Source organism: Fusarium verticillioides, chromosome 3, assembly GCF_000149555.1.
Source record: "Fusarium verticillioides 7600 chromosome 3, whole genome shotgun sequence".
NCBI lineage: Eukaryota > Fungi > Ascomycota > Sordariomycetes > Hypocreales > Nectriaceae > Fusarium > Fusarium verticillioides.
In genome coordinates this window covers 3,644,259-3,660,376 of record NC_031677.1, presented here as the reverse complement: position 1 = coordinate 3,660,376, position 16,118 = coordinate 3,644,259, and the positions used below count along the sequence as shown (strand labels likewise).

General features: G+C 48.8%; 4 protein-coding genes across 5 annotated transcripts; 3 read left to right on the top strand and 1 right to left on the bottom strand.

The window, feature by feature from the left end:
- The first annotated feature begins 3,214 nt into the window (after nucleotides 1–3,214).
- On the top strand, nucleotides 3,215–7,287 carry FVEG_05458 (exportin-T). Its single transcript, XM_018893688.1, has 3 exons — nucleotides 3,215–3,579; nucleotides 3,803–5,342; nucleotides 5,393–7,287. Exons 1-3 carry the CDS (start codon nucleotides 3,568–3,570, stop codon nucleotides 6,910–6,912), a joined length of 3,072 nt encoding a protein of 1,023 aa, XP_018750571.1. The 5' UTR covers nucleotides 3,215–3,567; the 3' UTR covers nucleotides 6,913–7,287.
- A 510-nt stretch (nucleotides 7,288–7,797) lies between these two features.
- FVEG_05457 (hypothetical protein) lies at nucleotides 7,798–8,424 on the top strand (the record flags this gene model as incomplete). Its single annotated transcript, XM_018893687.1, has 2 exons — nucleotides 7,798–7,984; nucleotides 8,018–8,424. The coding sequence occupies 2 exons, from the start codon at nucleotides 7,798–7,800 to the stop codon at nucleotides 8,422–8,424; spliced, it is 594 nt and encodes a 197-aa protein (XP_018750570.1).
- A 281-nt stretch (nucleotides 8,425–8,705) lies between these two features.
- FVEG_05456 (hypothetical protein) lies at nucleotides 8,706–13,152 on the bottom strand. 2 transcript variants are annotated; one of them, XM_018893685.1, is made up of 4 exons: nucleotides 12,898–13,152; nucleotides 12,719–12,830; nucleotides 9,789–12,661; nucleotides 8,706–9,732 (listed from the first exon to the last, which is right to left on the bottom strand). In XM_018893685.1, the coding sequence occupies exons 1-4, from the start codon at nucleotides 12,901–12,903 to the stop codon at nucleotides 9,151–9,153; spliced, it is 3,573 nt and encodes a 1,190-aa protein (XP_018750568.1). In that variant the 5' UTR covers nucleotides 12,904–13,152; the 3' UTR covers nucleotides 8,706–9,150. The 2 variants fall into 2 exon arrangements, with proteins under 2 accessions (XP_018750568.1, XP_018750569.1); XM_018893686.1 differs by having other exon boundaries at nucleotides 12,719–13,152.
- Nucleotides 13,153–13,160: 8 nt separating this feature from the next.
- FVEG_05455 (hypothetical protein) lies at nucleotides 13,161–16,118 on the top strand. The gene is made up of 2 exons (XM_018893684.1): nucleotides 13,161–13,954; nucleotides 14,003–16,118. The coding sequence occupies exons 1-2, from the start codon at nucleotides 13,613–13,615 to the stop codon at nucleotides 15,953–15,955; spliced, it is 2,295 nt and encodes a 764-aa protein (XP_018750567.1). The 5' UTR covers nucleotides 13,161–13,612; the 3' UTR covers nucleotides 15,956–16,118.

The window sequence follows — 16,118 nt, the reverse complement described above, 5'->3', positions numbered from 1 at the left end:
TTCTATGAGCTAGGGATTGTCGATAGGTTCCATCTTGATAGAATGCCAAGACATGTCTTGTTTCGCCTTGTGTGCAACCTGGTATGCGGTATATAGATGGTTTCAGTATTATCTTGAAGCTTATTTCTTGTATTTTATAGCTACAACGTTTTTCGAAGTGTCTGTGTCACGTTGGCTCTACATCAAAAGACGGAACATGATGTCTCAAAGCGCAAGTTGTAACAACCAATGAATTCTAGAAATTCATCTTGGATCAGCACTGCGCCATTGTGACTTTATCCAGGGCTTGCATGATTCATTTGATTGGCTTCATCTTCCTTGCACAAAATCTGATACAACACTAAACGCTTCATGGGGCAGTGTTCCCAGCGCCACTCCTCTAATGCAGGAACCCACAGAGTATGTACTGCAACCACCCTCTAAAATTCCGCCTCGGAAATGGATGCCATGAGCATCTCATCTCTTGTAGAAACTTGGCATTGATTTAACTATTGCGTACTTCAGATTGAGCTGAGGCTATCGGAACACTATGTTGAACAAGCAATCCCCAAGATAGAAACACCATCTGACGTTCGTCACCAGATGCGTGAGCTAGTTAGGCTTATCAACAACCATGTGGGTATGAGGGAGGGCCAAAAGTGCAACATCACAATATAACCAGAACCGAAATCAGAAGTTCTAATTCTGGATGAAATGGACAGCGATAGACCCTGAATTGCAGGCCTTTAAAAGACATATCTCGGTTACTTCACTGGGATCGATTTGGAGAGATTAATGCTACATAATGATTGTAAATACGAAAATGTGAGACAAAAAGAAAATTGAGAAGATTATCGAGTTGTGTCGGTGAGTACCTTTGTATTCAGCTTCTCGAGAGAGTATTTTCGAGGCGGTAACGGTAATATCACATGAATTGTAACATTGCATCATCACAAAATTGTAAAGAGGCCTCAAAACTCAAGAAGCATGGACGATATCGCTATGGTCATTTAACTCACAAGCGCAAATTCAATCTCGTCCAATCTTGGGCCATGGATGAATGCTTATTCCCGCGATGCTCGTGCCTTGTCACACCATTAGTAGCTAGGTAGATACGTACAACACTGTAGTTTGCTGGTGTTGATGAAAAAAACAACATTTCAAACTCATGACGTCGATTTGATTTGAAACAAAGGACCACAATATTGGCATCTTTACGCGGCTCGCTATCTTAAAGGTCCACTATCAACGATATGATCGGACTGTCCGTATTCGATCGCCGATTACAATCACAGCTAGAGATGCTTCTATTCTTGTTCGATATGCTGTGGGCGCTGTACTCTCTGCTTGCGTAACAACAAAGATACATCCTAAAGATTCTTGCGTATAGAACACCCCTGCTGGACCCTTGCTTCTCCTTGGTTGGGTGCTGGCTGGTTGTGAGCCAATGCCCCAGCCGGTAGTGGCTTGCCGCCTCCTCCTGACGATCATGCCGCCTATCATGGAAGCTTGGCAACGAATCGTTAGTTGCAGCGAGAGCCCGCGTATCAAAAAACACCCGCATTTCAGAAACAGCATAGCCTATACCAAGGTATAATAAACCTCTCCGCTATAGGAGACTTACGACACTTGCTCTTGTTAAATAATGCAAGATAAAGAGTGGATTCTCAATGTTTGGCAATCATACACAGCTTCAACTTGGCACCAACAAGGAGGGTACAATACAGATGGGGAAATGAAGCTGACGACTCTTCTCTGTCTTGGGCCACCTAATCCATTGATAATCGCCCTCATGCCCACCAAAGAAGGCTTTGCACGTGTGTAGCGCCGAGCGCCTGTCGATCTCTGTTGTTTCAGCGCTTGAGTTGACGATCGTCACTATTTCCCAGGAACTATCGAGAAACAAAGCACACGGCCCACAGACGCTGGGTCCCGAATTCACGTCATGCGCTCTCGTAATGGACCAGCGATGCTTGTCGTCGAGCAAGAGATTTGTTGTTCCAAGTTTCAGAGGGCGGCCATGCCGACTTATTCTCCGAACGAAACATCGGTTATTTGATCGGCCCTCCGAATCAGTTTTCATGTCAAAAGTTCAAACCGAGTGTTGCCATGCGAAGCGCTGACCACCATGAGTTGGCAATATCGCTGGTAATAAGCGTTTCCAGACTCTCATGTTCCGGCCTCTTACCCAACCATTATTTCAACTTATCATACGATGAGACTCGTTGTTTTTGCGATCAGCACTATGCAAGTTGTTGACGCTGTCCATTTACCGCGGGGTTTAATCGGTCTTCAAGAGATTTTTGTTGACATCCATTTCAGGTCTCGGGGGTCTTATACCTGATCATTTTGAGCTTTCGGAAATGCTGTTATAGCGTTGACACAACCTTATCGATACCTAACCTTTTGACAACTAACAGATTCATATACTCTACTTCCATTGAAATACAGTTGAAACGGCTGGAGCTTGAGGTATATGAGTGTTTGTCTCACAGCCACTCACGCTCGTAATGCGAGTTTACTGGCATCAACATATGGCTTTTTGGTATAAAAATCACCTCGATGTCTAGAGCGTGTTGAGAATTCGGGCGTATCTGACATCCAAGTGGTTGGTGCTAATGAGTAGAAGTCTGACGCACAAGTTTGGTAACACCTTGATCGATTCAAACAAACATGGCTGGGTGTACGAAGGTCTAGTTCGTGCTTCACCGAAACCTTGAAGAATCGCTTCTATCTGATCTGGGGACCTCAAGATCGAGGTACAGAAGAAGATGGAGATCCAGTTACAGCTTGCCTCGATTGCCCTACTCCACTAGTAGGGCTCACGTAGCATGTTTGACCTGACATGTCGAATCTTGTAAGGTTTCATCATGGCTCATATCTGCTCAGAGGATGCTATTCGATATATGTTTAACTCACGAAATAGAATTGTCAGAGCATTGAATTCTTCTGCGTCGAATAGTGTTTGGGTTCAAAAGTAGCTCAAGCTGTCAAGACTGTCGGCATATGTATGCGTTTCCAAGCAAGGTTAAGTGCTGCATCGCCATAGAACTAATGCAGTATCTCGTTACATGAGATGTCAACGAGGGTTTAGATAGGGTGGTACCTTGCAGTTGATGAGCTTGGTGATGGAGGTTCCTGAGATGGTGATGGGGGAGACCCTTTTACCGAACATGTGCCGAGAGAGTTACCCCACATCGACCCAAGAAGTTCAGCGCACCGACTTTTAGAAATAGCACGTCTCGATAAAAACGCAGTCTTCACACGCTATCCAATCCAAAATCAGCATCAACGTCTCAAATCGCCTGTTTTTGTGCACATTTAGGCCCTCTTTGAAGCTCCTGCCGTTGGGATAGCTCCAGATTCATAACCTGTACCCCTGCCTGTTGCACAGGCTCCTTTTCCCCAGCTTTCAATACCAACCACGTTTAGGCATGACCCCTCGGTAGCCTTGTTCACCTTGTCCGTTTATTTTCTATCATAACTATGCTGGATGCTGCATATCTGAGGCTGCCCGAGTTATAGCAGCATCGTCCATACTTGGAATACCTCTCACTCTAGTGTTTTCCACAACCTGAATCTTTGATCATGGAAGCTCAGGTGAGTTGATGCGTTGTTCTTCCATCATCTTCCTTCGTCTTTGTCCCATGACGCTCGCTGGGGTGCTCTCGTGCCCCGCCATTTCAACTGTCACTTTTGGATGGCCAAGCCGCATTGGCCCAATGTCCACACTTTCCAGGCCCGACCCAACGGAATGGTTGTTATCTGAAGCTTATGAATACATGATATCGTCTCTTTGCTAACTCTGGTCCCAATGGCTCAGGTCGAGAATGCCGTCGGGATTCTCTCGAACCCCACCTCCGATCAATCTCTCAAGGAGCAAGCTTTCGAATACCTAAACCAACTACGAAACGATCCCTCGGGATGGCAAGCTTGCACTACCCTCTTCGCTCGAACCCCCCAAACCTCAGAAGTCGTCCGCATGGTCTGTCTCGAAGTGGTCAACTATGCGGTGCACACTCAAGGTCTCGACCAGGCAAGCCTGGCTTTCCTCAAAGACACCCTTCTCCAATACTGTCGCCAAACATACGGTCCTAACGCCCAGCAAGAAGCCGACCCTTATCACCTTCAGAACAAGCTCACACAAACATTGACGTACTTGTTTGTCTTTCTTTACCAAGACGGATGGCAGAGCTTCCTCGACGACCAACTTGAGTTGACCGGCCTCTCCACAAATACCGACAACGTCCCAGGCGTCGTTTTTTATCTTCGAACTCTGGGATCCATCCATGATGAGATTGCAGATATGCTTCTGTCACGGCAGAGCAACGAGACCAAGCGAAATACCGAGCTCAAGGACCAACTTCGAGCTCAGGATATGCACAAGGTGTCTGAGTCGTGGAAGCAGCTCCTAACACGATACTCGAACAACGATACCGTCGTAGAACTTGTTCTCAAAGTCTTGGGCAAGTGGGTTAGCTGGATGGACATCTCCTTGGTTATCAGCCAGGATATGCTCGGGCTGCTGCTGCCGGTAGTTGGCCGACCAAGCACTAATGTACAAGACAAGGTCCGCGACACCGCCATTGATACCTTGAATGAGATATGCGGCAAGAAGATGCGTTCGGCAGACAAGATGGAGATGATCTCCTTCATTAACCTTAGGGAGATTGTTGAACAATTAGTTGCTAGCCCCCCGTTGAGCGAGTACAAGGGAACCTCTCGTTACGATACGGACCTGGCCGAAGCAGTGGCCAAGTTAGTTAACACCGTACTCTCCGATATCGTACGGGCCCTTGAGGACAACCAGATCAGTGATGACACTCGCGCTAGAGCTAATCAGCACCTCCAAGGGTTCCTCCCTTTCCTTCTGCGCTTCTTCTCTGACGAATATGATGAGGTCTGCTCGTCTGTCATTCCCGCCCTGACAGACCTTCTCACTTTCCTCCGTAAACTCACTGTTGTTCACCAAGACTACGGCGGTATGCTTGCGCCAATTCTAGATGCCATCATCCACAAAATGAGATACGATGAGACTACCACCTGGGGTGATGAAGATGAGCTCACAGATGAAGCTGAATTTCAAGAGCTACGTCGCAAGCTACAGAATCTGCAAAAGTCAATTGCAGCCATTGACCAGCCTTTGTACATGGATATGCTCAGCAACTTGGTTGCCACCACTTTTCAAACTCTTGATCAGCAGGGCTCGCAAATGGACTGGCGAGATCTTGATCTTGCGTTGTATGAGATGTACCTCTTTGGCGAGCTTGCACTTCCCAATCAAGGACTGGGCACCAAAAACCAGCCTTCTACTGAGGCTTCGGAGAGGTTGGTGGTTATGATGCAGAAGATGGTTGAATCTGGTGAGTACTTCAGTGAATCCGTTACAGTTTGGTGATGCTAACCAATGTAGGTATTGCCAACTTCTCTCATCCCGCCATCCTTCTGCAGTACATGGAGATTTGTGTGAGGTATTGCGTGGTTTTCGAGAACCATCTCTCACAGTACATCCCTCAAGTTCTAGAGAACTTTGTGCGATTGGTTCACCATGACCACGTTCGGATAAAGACGCGATCGTGGTACTTGTTCCACCGCTTCATCAAGCAGCTGCGTGCTCAGGTTGGCAATGTTGCAGAGACAGTCATCCAGTCGATCGGAGATCTCTTGCCCATCAAGGCCGAGGTCCCTGGTGATGATGCCGACGATGATATGTCATCAGACGAATCTGACCACTCCGCGGATGCTCTCTTTACAAGCCAACTGTACCTTTTCGAGGCCATTGGCTGTATTTCCTCGACCCAAAGTACACCTGCTGATAAGCAGGCCTTGTACGCTCGATCTGTTATGGACCCCCTATTCACCGACATGGAAGGACACCTCCCACGAGCCAAGTCTGGAGATGCGCAGGCTACCCTTCAAGTGCACCACATTGTTATGGCATTGGGCACATTGGCCCACGGGTTCTCTGACTGGACTCCGGGTATCACCTCCGCTAATGCTCATGGACCTCCTGACAAGGCTGTCTCGGATGAGTTTTCTCGCGCAGCCGAAGCCATTCTCATTGCCCTCAACCAGCTGAACTCGTCTTCTGAGATCCGAACTGCTTGTCGATCAGCCTTTTCTAAGCTGTTGGGTGTCCTTGGTGCTGCCGTGCTGCCCCAATTGCCCCAGTGGATTGAAGGACTGCTGTCTCAGAGCTCATCTAAGGACGAGATGGCCATGTTTCTTCGTCTGCTGGATCAAGTGGTGTTTGGCTTCAAGGCTGAAATTTACGAGGTCTTGAACATGCTCTTGACGCCTTTACTTCAACGTATCTTCGGTGGGCTTACGGAGCCCATTGCTGGTACCGATGATGAGATTCAGTTGGCTGAGCTGAGGAGGGAATACCTCTCTTTTCTCCAGATTATTCTGAACAATGGATTGGATGGTGTTCTCGTCAGTGAATCTAACCAGGGCTTCTTTGAGCCTATGATTTCCTCTATCATTGAGCTCGCCAAGACTCTCGAGGGGAACATCGGTGGTAGCCGTCTGGCTTTCACTCTGATGACAAGGATGGCAGCCATATGGGGAGGACCTGACGTTGCCACTATTTCGCAGAACCCAACGGCTCCCTCTGGAAGCCCCAACCCCGCATTCCCTGGCTTTGACCATTTCATGATTCAAAGGTTCCACTCGACTTGCTGGGAGGTTATGAAGAACCCCAGCTTCCGGCCTTACCAGGACGCTCAGACTAAGCAAATTCTCACAGAGATTGCAGGTCTAGAGCAGACCATTTACACCAAGACGGGCGAGTCTTTTATCCAGGAACTCCAAAACAACATCTTCCCTAGCCTTGGGGTTAACGGTGATGACTTTTTACGATCTCTTACGACGTCGACGGACAAGAGGCAGTTTGCTTCATACCTGCACAACCTGCTCAAGTCCCGACAGTAGATACTGAAGGAGAACATACGATTGCAATTTAAAGGGGACACCATGTCTGGAAAGCATGCATGGTGAGGTTGAACTCATGATGACGACGATTGGAGACCAGGGCGGATGTATGGATGGATGTATGTATGGATGGGAGCCTCACGGCGCATGTTCAGGGAGTTTTGCGGACAAACATATTAGAGCTAAAAAGAATCGTCTTCTTTGTCATTCGCAGTCAAAACAAATATTCCCCCTTTTTTAGTTATTTGATTTGGGCGACTGGATCTTATGGAATGTGGAGAGCTGTTGGGAGGAGGATAAGGGCGTAGAGAGGCTTGGACAAGGATGAAAATAAATGAACTTCTACATAAGCACATGAATTGTTTGTTCTGGTTGATTAGTTCCTCGTGATGATATTGTTTGACATTTCTCGGAGTCCCTCGACTCTCGGCTGAAAGTAATAAAAGTGTTCATCTGATAAAGGTACCCCTGACTCGAGGCACGTCGTCTACAGTGGACTAAGATATGGCGAGAATGAGGCCGTGAATCACTTTCCTGACCTGATGATGAGCTTTGGTGTTTCCGTTTCCTCGTTTCTTGGTCGCTACTCCTTCACAAGGTAGCGAGGCGAGTAGCACTTTCTACATGGCAACTTGAATCTATGAAAAGGGCTAGTCCCTACCTACCTACAGTAGAGCGTCACCTAATAAGGTACGATATCTCCTCCCGATCCCTGGCCTTCTTCTAGCGTCATCAGCTTCACAGATACTACCATCATCATTCGATTCCCATTCTATTCTGCTACACACTCACTCACTATTGTCTTTCTTGAACATCTTCATGATTGCAAGTTTAGAGCAACGCACCTCAATTTTCCCTGCTTCACACGAAATGAACGCCTCCACGATGGCATCGAAGTCGCTTTCTATTTACTCTCCAAGTCTTCCAGCCTTTGCTGAGCAGGCCACGTGCATCAACCCATATTGGTCCATAAGTTCAGATCTCCTACCGCAGATGTCGTCCTCGGCTCGACCACCCAACGAGGGAAACCCCCAAAGAACTTTTGAAGACGAAATTCAGGCCCTCCTTGAACGTATCGACAACAGCATCTACGAATAGCGTTCAGACGATGGTACGAACCAAAACATCGGTACTGAAGAAGTCATTAATGTCCCATATGCGCCCGTTATCCTCGCTGAAGAAAACGAAGAGGTTGATACGCTATTCAGTGGGACACAACCAACAACTGCCTGGTCAAAACAAATGGATTGTCTGGCATTTTACCTACGGAGAGGGCGTGACAGTTTGACGGCCATCTCAAATTGCTTACCCGATATCATGTGGATAATTAACATGGACAACAACGTGGAAGAAAACAATAGCAGCGGTGATCCTTCCGGCGAGTCGTTCCAATCAAATGGTACAAGTGGTGGCTCATATCAGCAAATGGGACAAAACGGAAGCAATCCGACAACTAAGAGCCGAACTATCATCTTGATAAAGGCCATGCTCATGCTCATCGATGAACGGTAGCTCCCCTTAGCTTGGTCAAGGCAATTGTCTTCCGCCACTTACTTGCCCTCTTCCTCTTTGGTCTCTGCCTAAGCATGGTCTGTTGTACAACAGCCATTATACTCCATGTATCGCCTCTCAAAAAGCGGGCACCCATCTCTACTTCTTCTGTTCATGCTTGCTTTCACGAGGTGCTTCATGTTCGGAGCTTGAATGGCACACAGAAGGAATCGAAGGGAAGCGAAGACAAATGCGAAACGTCAAAAAGTAAAAGGATTCTGCTTGGTTTGATCTGTTCTCTTCGTCAGCAAACAATTTTTAGTCCGAGCAGCGATAACATAGCGATATACTGAATCAATTCAATTAATAGGGTTGAACAAGAAGCGCATTCAGAGTACAATCAGCTCCTGAACACTATTATCCAGACTTCTCGAGTAGGAAGAGTTGGATTCCATCAGCCGGGTCGAAGCTTGTGACTAGCTTATGCTTAAATAGCCCCCTAAGTTCTAGAAGTGACAAGATCTTGTTAAAAGTCTATGAGGCAGTGTCTGCTGAGTGTTTGCACGAGGTCCACAAAGTAAATTATTCAGAGTGTTTGTATCGAAGAGAAGAGAAGAGAAGAGTTATAAGCGCAGTGCCACTCCATTTAGCACAGTATAAACGGCTGAGAAACGAGCAACATAGGCCATTGTTACTTTTCTCCATTCAAAGATCCTAATGGATATTGTCTGAGCTCCAAAGGGCTCATCAAATAATGTAACCTCCCCCAGTCAAGCAGCGCCAATCCCGAACACCAGTCCCCTCTTCAAGTTCCACACACCACCAAAGCACCTCCTTTGCTTTGTCAGGCTGGCCACTCTCTTCGTAGGCGCGGCCCAGTGTGAACCACGCCTCAGATGAGTTCCAGCCGGAACCGAGCTTGGTGAGTGTAGAAAGGAGCGCATAAGCACGATCACGAGCCGCAAGACGGTCGACAAGTGGTAGACGGGTGGCCTTGTACGCAGCAGGAAGTTCGTCGTCATCCATGGGTTCCTTGGGAGTAAATTGAGTTTCTGGTGAAGGGCCCAGACCGAGAGGTGTCGAAGGCAGGGGAGAGACTGCTTGACTGTCTGAATTTGGCTTTGAGCTGCTTCCTATGTTGAGGTTGAGCAAAGCATCCTCCAGAGGCGGAATCGGAGGTGGCGGGAGGAGATCTTCACTGTAAATATCGAGCAGAATGTTAGAAAGGCCGACAATTGCAGTGGGATGGTTTGGCGTATGTGTGAGGGCGGTTTCAAAGTCGTTGCGAGCTGCATAGGGGGCTCCTCTCGACAGAGACAGTTGACCAAGCTACGAAGAACATTAATACACATCACATAAATTGCAGTTAGGGGTCGGTATCTTACCTCTGCGTATAGATCACTCCATAGATCCTCTACGGTCTTTTTTTCGGCCCAGCTGGGAGGCCTGAGAGCACCTGAGCCAGATGGATCCCTGGCCAAGTCGGCCTCCAGGCTCTGAATAAGTCGCTGTGCTTCTGTGATAGCTCCCTTGGCGTCCTCCCTCATACCTGCTCTGCGGTAGAAACCAGCAATCATGAGCCAGACTCTTATTAGAAGGACCACTCGTTGAGCCCTCTCCTTATCCTTGGGGAAATGGACAAGTGGTAAGATGCAGGTGGACGCGTAAGCGTTGTCAACTGATAGCTCAGAGTAGTCGGTTGACTTCGTTTGCGTCGAGAGATACGAGTTAAGGTGTCCTATAGGCCGCCTTGAGAAAGGTGAGCCTCTCGTCGCGGAGTGTCGTTTACTTGAGTAGGTAAAGAAGTCCGATTGCTGCTCGTTTTCTTCAACCTCGCCGTTTGGACCAGCTGGTGTGAAAAAAACATCTCCATCGACAACTGTAGGTCCATGGGCAGATGAGATAGCCCCGATGCTGGAGGATCGCTGTCGGCTATGGCTCCGATCGCGCTTCTTTAGACTATTGCTTCTACCCGTAGCGCTTCTATTGCGACGCACCGAAGATGCTGATGTCCTTGGTCGCGACTCTGCTAGGGATCCATTATCTCCCGTAACCTGAATCGTCGGTGCACTGCTGCGCATGGTCGCTGCAGTTTGAGGTCTGGGGTTCCTGTCACCCGCAGCAGTGTAGACCTGCCTCGTAGGTGGTCTGGATCGATCATTGCCGCCAAAGATGGTTCCCCTGATACTCCTAAGCGTGCCAGAAGTTTTTGGTGGTTCCACGGCCTTGGGAGGGTTTAGAGTAGGTTGGGCTGCAACGTTGCCAAACAGTCTCGAGAAGAGAGTCAGCAATTCGAAGCTGGCATTTACAGCCACGTCTGGGCCTTCGAGTAGCTCGACCAATGCAAGTTGTGTCATCTTCACCTCCAGGATGCTCTCCTTTTCACCATCATCCATATCGTCGACGAGGCCATGTTTGTCTTCTGAAGTATCTTTTTCCGCCTCGTTGAGGTGCTCGCTTCTATAAGCTTGGTCGGCCTTACCAAACAAAACTGTAGTATCTTTAAATTGTTCCAAAGCACCCTCGCAAGCCCTCGCGGCCATGCTATAATCTTGCCTGGCACTGAGCAGGAGAGCGAGCAGATGCCAAACAGGAATAAGAGAACGCTCTTGCCAATATGGCCCATATACCAGATCGTAATTCTCTTCCTGATCCTTGCTTGCTGTCAGGGCAGTTCTGACAGTCTCAATTGCAGCAGTCAATTCTCTTCGCTCAGCCAATAGGAGGCCAAGAGCATAAAAGCTCCTAATATCTTTTGAGCGTCCAAGCTCAGCTGCAAGAGACTTTCTTAGACAGCGAATAGCCTTTTGTTGAATTTCGGTTCTAGCCGAGGCTTCATATGTGATTCTTGACCAATGAGCCTGGGACAGGCCAATAGCTTGCCATGCAAGGGCAATAGTATGCGGTGCCACGGGCGGATGTGAAGCGCTAAGCTCATTGTGTTCCGAAATTACAGGCGTGGGGTTGTCTTGCGAGGTGATCTGCGGTAACTTTGCCAACCAGTCTTCGAGCTCGGATCCAAGCTGGTGCGCTTTTTCGGCTGCAGATCGTTGGCCATATCGACAGAGGGCTAAAATACACTGCGAGATTGTTTCGAGGACGGTCGCATCGTCGTCCAGGCTAGGTTCAACAAGCCCGGTTTTGTCAACACGAGCCTTGCCCTTTTTGACAATCCCAAGGTAGGAGTCGAAGGCCTTGAAAGCGAGGTCGAATTCGGCAACAGAAAGGTGAACAAGGAAGAGAGACCGAAGAATAGATGTCGAATGGTAGGTCTTCATAGCCGCACTGTAAAGAATATCGAGAACTCCACGGCTCAGGCTGCTTCGCCCACCCTGGCCAAGGTCCTTTTCACTCCATCCTCGTCCACAGAGAATAGACCAGTTTCGTAGTACCTGATTGACAAACGCTTCGACTTCCTCACGCTCCTCGTCGGCTCTGGGGAAGGATGTCTCGCCTAGCAAAAGTGTCTGGTACGTAGCCTCGGCATGCTTGAGCTCAATGCGCAGCTGATTCCGAGGTGAGAGGTCGCCCGCTGTGTTGCTCACAAACCCGGTAGGGAAAGGTTGATCGGTATCGACAATGGATGAGAGGGCAAAGTAGTATTCTCTCCATACCGTTCTTCGAGGTACGGAACCCTTGAAGCCGTATCCTCCTGTGACAGGAGTAGACATAGTATCCCAGAATCTTGCCCACGCTCGATAACCCGCCATAGAATCGGCGTCGACCTGTGTGATATCGTTGCTTCGGTATGCTTCGCCTGAGAGCATGCAATATTCTGTGAGGAACAGCTCTGACCAGTAACGGAGCTGTCTTCCCATGCCTTGTTCTGCCCAAACTCGTCCAAGTGATGGAAGACCAGCTCGGTAGGCAGAGAGTGCCTGCTTCAACTCGCCGCTGCGCGCAAGGCAGTTAGCTTTGAGATACGCAGCTTTAAGTGAGCAAACACTCGTCCATTCAGCACTTCTGTCAGCTGGGTTGATCTCGCCTTCCTCCAAGTTGTTCTCGGGTAGTCGACTGACACAGAGATTATAGTCTCCTAATGTCCAGTGCAACCAACCCGCGCATACCTCAGCCTGGAATCGGTCGTTCTCGTGGGCGGCTTCCTCGTCAATTGCCGCTTCGAGCTTTGGTAGTTGATCCGTAACATTGACATTGCCTGTGTTCACAGCAGTTGTTGGCCGACCTTCGGTGTTAGTGTGAGCTGCAGCTCCCGTCGTTTTAGCAATGGCGCATTCGGTTTCGGCCGTCAATGCGAGACCTAATTGAACAGTATTAGCTTTGTGGCTGATACGAAGCTATTCGGAGAATGACGTACAAGCTCTGTCGGGAGCATGTTTGCGGACTTTGCGACCAAGCTCCGGGACCAGATCCCAGTTGCCGTCGCAGCGGGCATGGTCCAGCTGATTAATGTATTGCACGGCCTTGGGCTATAGAGCAGCAGCAATGCAGAGTCAGCTTCGTTAAAATCGGCGAGGGCGTTTTGTTTCGTCTTACACCCATGGTTCGTTGGAAACCTATTTCAGGGTTTCAGGAGATCGGTCTCGGACTTAGACTAGCAAATAGATGGCGCCAAGCGCATGGCGAGGAAGATTGATCGCTAAATAGAATTTAATCCTCTGACGAGAGGCTTAGGAGAGTTACAATAGAGAATATAACGGTCACAAAAGTCAGTCGTGATGTTTCAGAGGCCGCCTGAGGTGAATGGTATAATTGCGGTCTCTGCCCGGACTTTCAAGGTGGTCAAGGTTGGGTCGTATTTGCTGGAGATGAGAGCTGCTGGGACGACGTAACTCAGCTCACCAGCCAATCAGTGCCATTCAATACAGCACGGTTGGATCCACCGTCAGGGGTCTTCCCGCCAGTCAAGCTAGCCCGCCTTTGGTATGCTTGTTGCTAGGGACCTACTGGGCTGAGAGCAGAAAAAAAGTTTCAAATGGAGTCTTTCTTGATGAATCTACAGCTTCATCATAGTTCGAGGTTACAAGCCGAGATTTCCAGTTGAGCAACAGAATTAGATACGGAATCTTCGTCCAAACATACCTGAACCTCTTCTGCGACTGCTGTACTCGCATTTCACACGTGACGGCTCAGTATCAACCTTGAGTTGATCTACTTTTATCTCGGCCAATATCTTCAAGCTTCAACTTGCCGCAAAGCATCTGAGACCTCGCAAACTATCCCAGAAACCCTCATATAGAATCCATTACTCATGGCTGCCTCACTACCACCAGATCTGCGGGTTCTATGCCGCAAACTCACCTCAATTCCCCCAACTCAGCTCCCTCATGCGCTGCCATCTCTCATCAACCACATCCTACATTGCAAAGAACCATTGTCAGCGCCTTCGGACCGTAAGGTCAAGGATAGCTCCTCGGAAGGCGCTCAGCTTGTCCATAAGCTCAAGGCCAGCATTACTACTCATCTCAATGGTCGAAGTCGTGAGGCGAGGTTTGCTGCAGTTGCTCTAATCAAGACTGTGGTTGACGTTGGTGGATGGGAAATCCTACGAGGTTGTCAACCATGGGTCACTGGACTCCTATCTGTAGTTGAGGTAAGTCAACGCATCCATATCTATAGGCTCACTACTCACAAATCTCAGAAAAGTGACCCCGTTGCTTCAAAGGAGTTGGCCATTGTCACTCTCACACGCATTTACATCTCAGTCCAGCCATATCAGACCCTTGTCCGAGAGATTGCCACACCAACAATCCCAACATTTGTTACAGCTTGCATAAAGCTCATCAGCTTGCCCAAGAACGGCGAGAAGCTCCAAACACCACTGTCTGTCATTGAGACTATTTGCGACGCCTTATCGGCCTTGATTCCTCTTTACCCAACAACCATTCGGCCTTCAAACTCCAAGCTCAGAACAGCAGTCAAGCCTTATCTTGTTCCTACACAATCAGATGAGAATGTCATTCCACAAAGTCTTCAGCGAGCTTCGCGAAAACTCGTTATCTCGCTTCACCAAGTTGCTGCCAAGTCAGGAGGTAGTGATGAGTGGGCCAGGCTGATTGACACTCTCCTGAAGGAGCTACACTCTACAGCGGACCAAGTTCTCAGAGCCGTCGAGGAATCATGGGAGGGAACAAGCGGCTTCACTCGATCGCAAGTTGAACTCGATAATGAGCCGAATGGCGGTGGCTCATCTGCGGAAGAGCTCCCAGCATGGGCAGGAATCAACGCTGGAGCTGATCGTTTAATTGGCCTATTCCAGTATCTGTCTGATTGTCTGCGATATCCTACCAAGGCTCCCGTCACGATACCTACAAGCGCCCTTGTCGACGCCGCATCTAGGTTACTTCTCATAGCCAGACTCTCGCCCAAGTCCCAAACTTGGGATCAAGCGCTTCAGACCAACGCTGCGATTGCCAGGGAAGAGAAGGATGAGCTTTGGGCTGCGCTACCAGATATTCACATCGCTGCTCTGCACCTCATTGAAGCCTTGTTCCAGCGTCTGGGTCAGAACGCTGTGTCTATTGCCCCAGAGGTCCTTGACCACCTTGTCCGAGTATTCAAATCAGGAATCAACCTTCCCATAGTCCGAACGACTGGATACACTGTCCTCAAAGAGATCTTGCTTATCTCTGGTCCAACACTATCCAAGCCTTCAGTTGGTAGCTTGGATCCTGTGTTTGGCGCTTGTTGTCGTGACTTGCAACAAGATGCGGGCCACCTTAAAGAGGCTGAGAAGCCAGCGGCAACTGGCACCGATAGTAAGAAGAACAGCATCGCTGCCAACGCTGATCTTTTCCTTCAGCCTCAAGCCGCTGCCGTTGTCTCAAACCCGTCCCTAGAGCCCAAGCACAGGGCCGCTGCTGCCAACCTCTTGCCCGTTATTTTGTCAAAAGTACCACAGCGACATCTCAAGGCTTCTTTGCGTGGTCTCGTTGACCAGACAGCTATCTTGACAAATAGCCGTGACGCTATGCTGGCAAGTGTTCTCAACCCATACAAGGACCAACGTGGGCGAGTGTATCCTAGCATTCTTCCCCATCTTACTCAACAATTCCCCGATGATAAAAATCTTGAGATTCTGCGTACCAACATTCGTGCGGTTGCTCAGAGTCTCGCTGAGGGTGAAGAGTCATTAGAGTCTCTCCCTATCGAAGAGGAGGAAGAGGAAGAGGAGCAAGATGAGGAGATGAAGGATGGTGGTGTCGAGGAGCAAGATGCAGTGCCTGAAAAGAAGGGTGACTTGTTCAAGCCAGGAGCACTGCCCACAATTTCACATGCGGAGAAGAATCTCCCCATTCAGAGCAATCCATTTGCTCCTATTGAGAAAGCTGCTCCCTCAACTGAGAATGCCTTCGCACGGGCATCCTCACCACCAAAGCGAAAGCACGAAGGTTCAGATTCTGCACCTCCGAAGAGACAGGTTCTGGAAAAGTCGTCTTCTCCTGATCGTGTTCTCCCGGCGCCCATACCAAAGGCCCCAGTTGTGGCCAAGGAACCCGAAGAGGATGACGATGACGATGACGATGACGACGATGATGAGAGCGTTCATCTCAATATGGAACTGGACGATGATGAAGACGAAGATGAGGACTAGCCATTTCACTAGACATACAAAAGTAATTTTAAGAGATTTATTGGGGTATAAATACATATGAACCGGTCCCTAGCCTTCTAGCCTTCATCGGCCTTCTTAATGCACGATAGCACGTCTACATCCAAAGTGGCCGTTGTCTCTTCAAGTAAATCCAGAAACGGCC